The 806-nt window shown below is 64.6% G+C and overlaps 1 protein-coding gene across 1 annotated transcript in view; it reads left to right on the top strand.

Moving 5' to 3' along the window:
• The window catches only part of AP2A2 (adaptor-related protein complex 2, alpha 2 subunit), a gene marked incomplete at its 5' end in the record, with an annotated part of 48,785 nt that overhangs the window by 46,250 nt on the left and 1,729 nt on the right, over window positions 1-806 (top strand). The window contains 2 exons of the mRNA XM_010863595.1: window positions 57-202; window positions 565-796. Coding sequence (XP_010861897.1) covers window positions 57-202; window positions 565-796 — 378 coding nt within the window. The remainder of the gene's footprint in view (window positions 1-56; window positions 203-564; window positions 797-806) is intronic.

Below are 806 nucleotides of genomic sequence, written 5' to 3' on the forward strand. Positions count from 1 at the left end.
GGCTCCTCACGCAGCTCAGCCGCTTTCTCTGGAGGCTGAGCCCATGCCGCCTCTAGCTGTGCGTGAGCTCTGGGGCACTGGGTTCAGGGCACGCTCCTCCACAGGCTCTGCAGGCCCCGGCCTGCCACGAGAACCTGGTCAAAGTTGGTGGCTACATCCTCGGGGAGTTCGGGAACTTGATAGCAGGAGACCCAAGGTCCAGGTGAGTCGCCCGGGGGCCAGAGCCCTGTGTCCAGGTGCTGGTCCTGTGCCCCGAGCTCTCACCTGAGGCCTGATTGAGGCCAGCTGACGTCTTGAAGTCCTGGACAGCCCAGAGTGAGGGCACGTCCGTTCAGGACAACTGTGCAGAATGCGGGGATTCTGGGAGAAAGGAGGTGTGGCTAGTGGCCGACGCTGTTTCGGGGGAGCCTGTACTTGGCCTGGAGCTGGAAACGTGTAGGTCCTGGCGAGGGTGGGGCTCCTCATCGCTCCCTGCTCACCCATCCCCGGGGCTCAGGCAGGGCGGGCGCGGTGCAGCGTGAGCCGAGAGGTAACGCTGCCCCGTGTGTCCCCTCCACCCCGCAGCCCCCTGACCCAGTTCCACCTTCTGCACTCCAAGTTCCACCTGTGCAGCGTGCCCACCAGGGCGCTTCTCTTGTCCACCTACATCAAGTTCGTGAACCTCTTCCCGGAGGTGAAGGGCACCATCCAGGACGTGCTGCGCAGTGACAGCCAGCTGAAGAATGCCGACGTGGAGCTGCAGCAGCGTGCGGTCGAGTACCTGCGGCTCAGCACCGTCGCCAGCACCGATATCCTGGTGCGACCCC

The sequence above is a fragment of the Bison bison genome, unplaced genomic scaffold, assembly GCF_000754665.1.
Source record: "Bison bison bison isolate TAMUID 2011002044 unplaced genomic scaffold, Bison_UMD1.0 scf7180017858500, whole genome shotgun sequence".
NCBI classification, from domain to species: domain Eukaryota; kingdom Metazoa; phylum Chordata; class Mammalia; order Artiodactyla; family Bovidae; genus Bison; species Bison bison.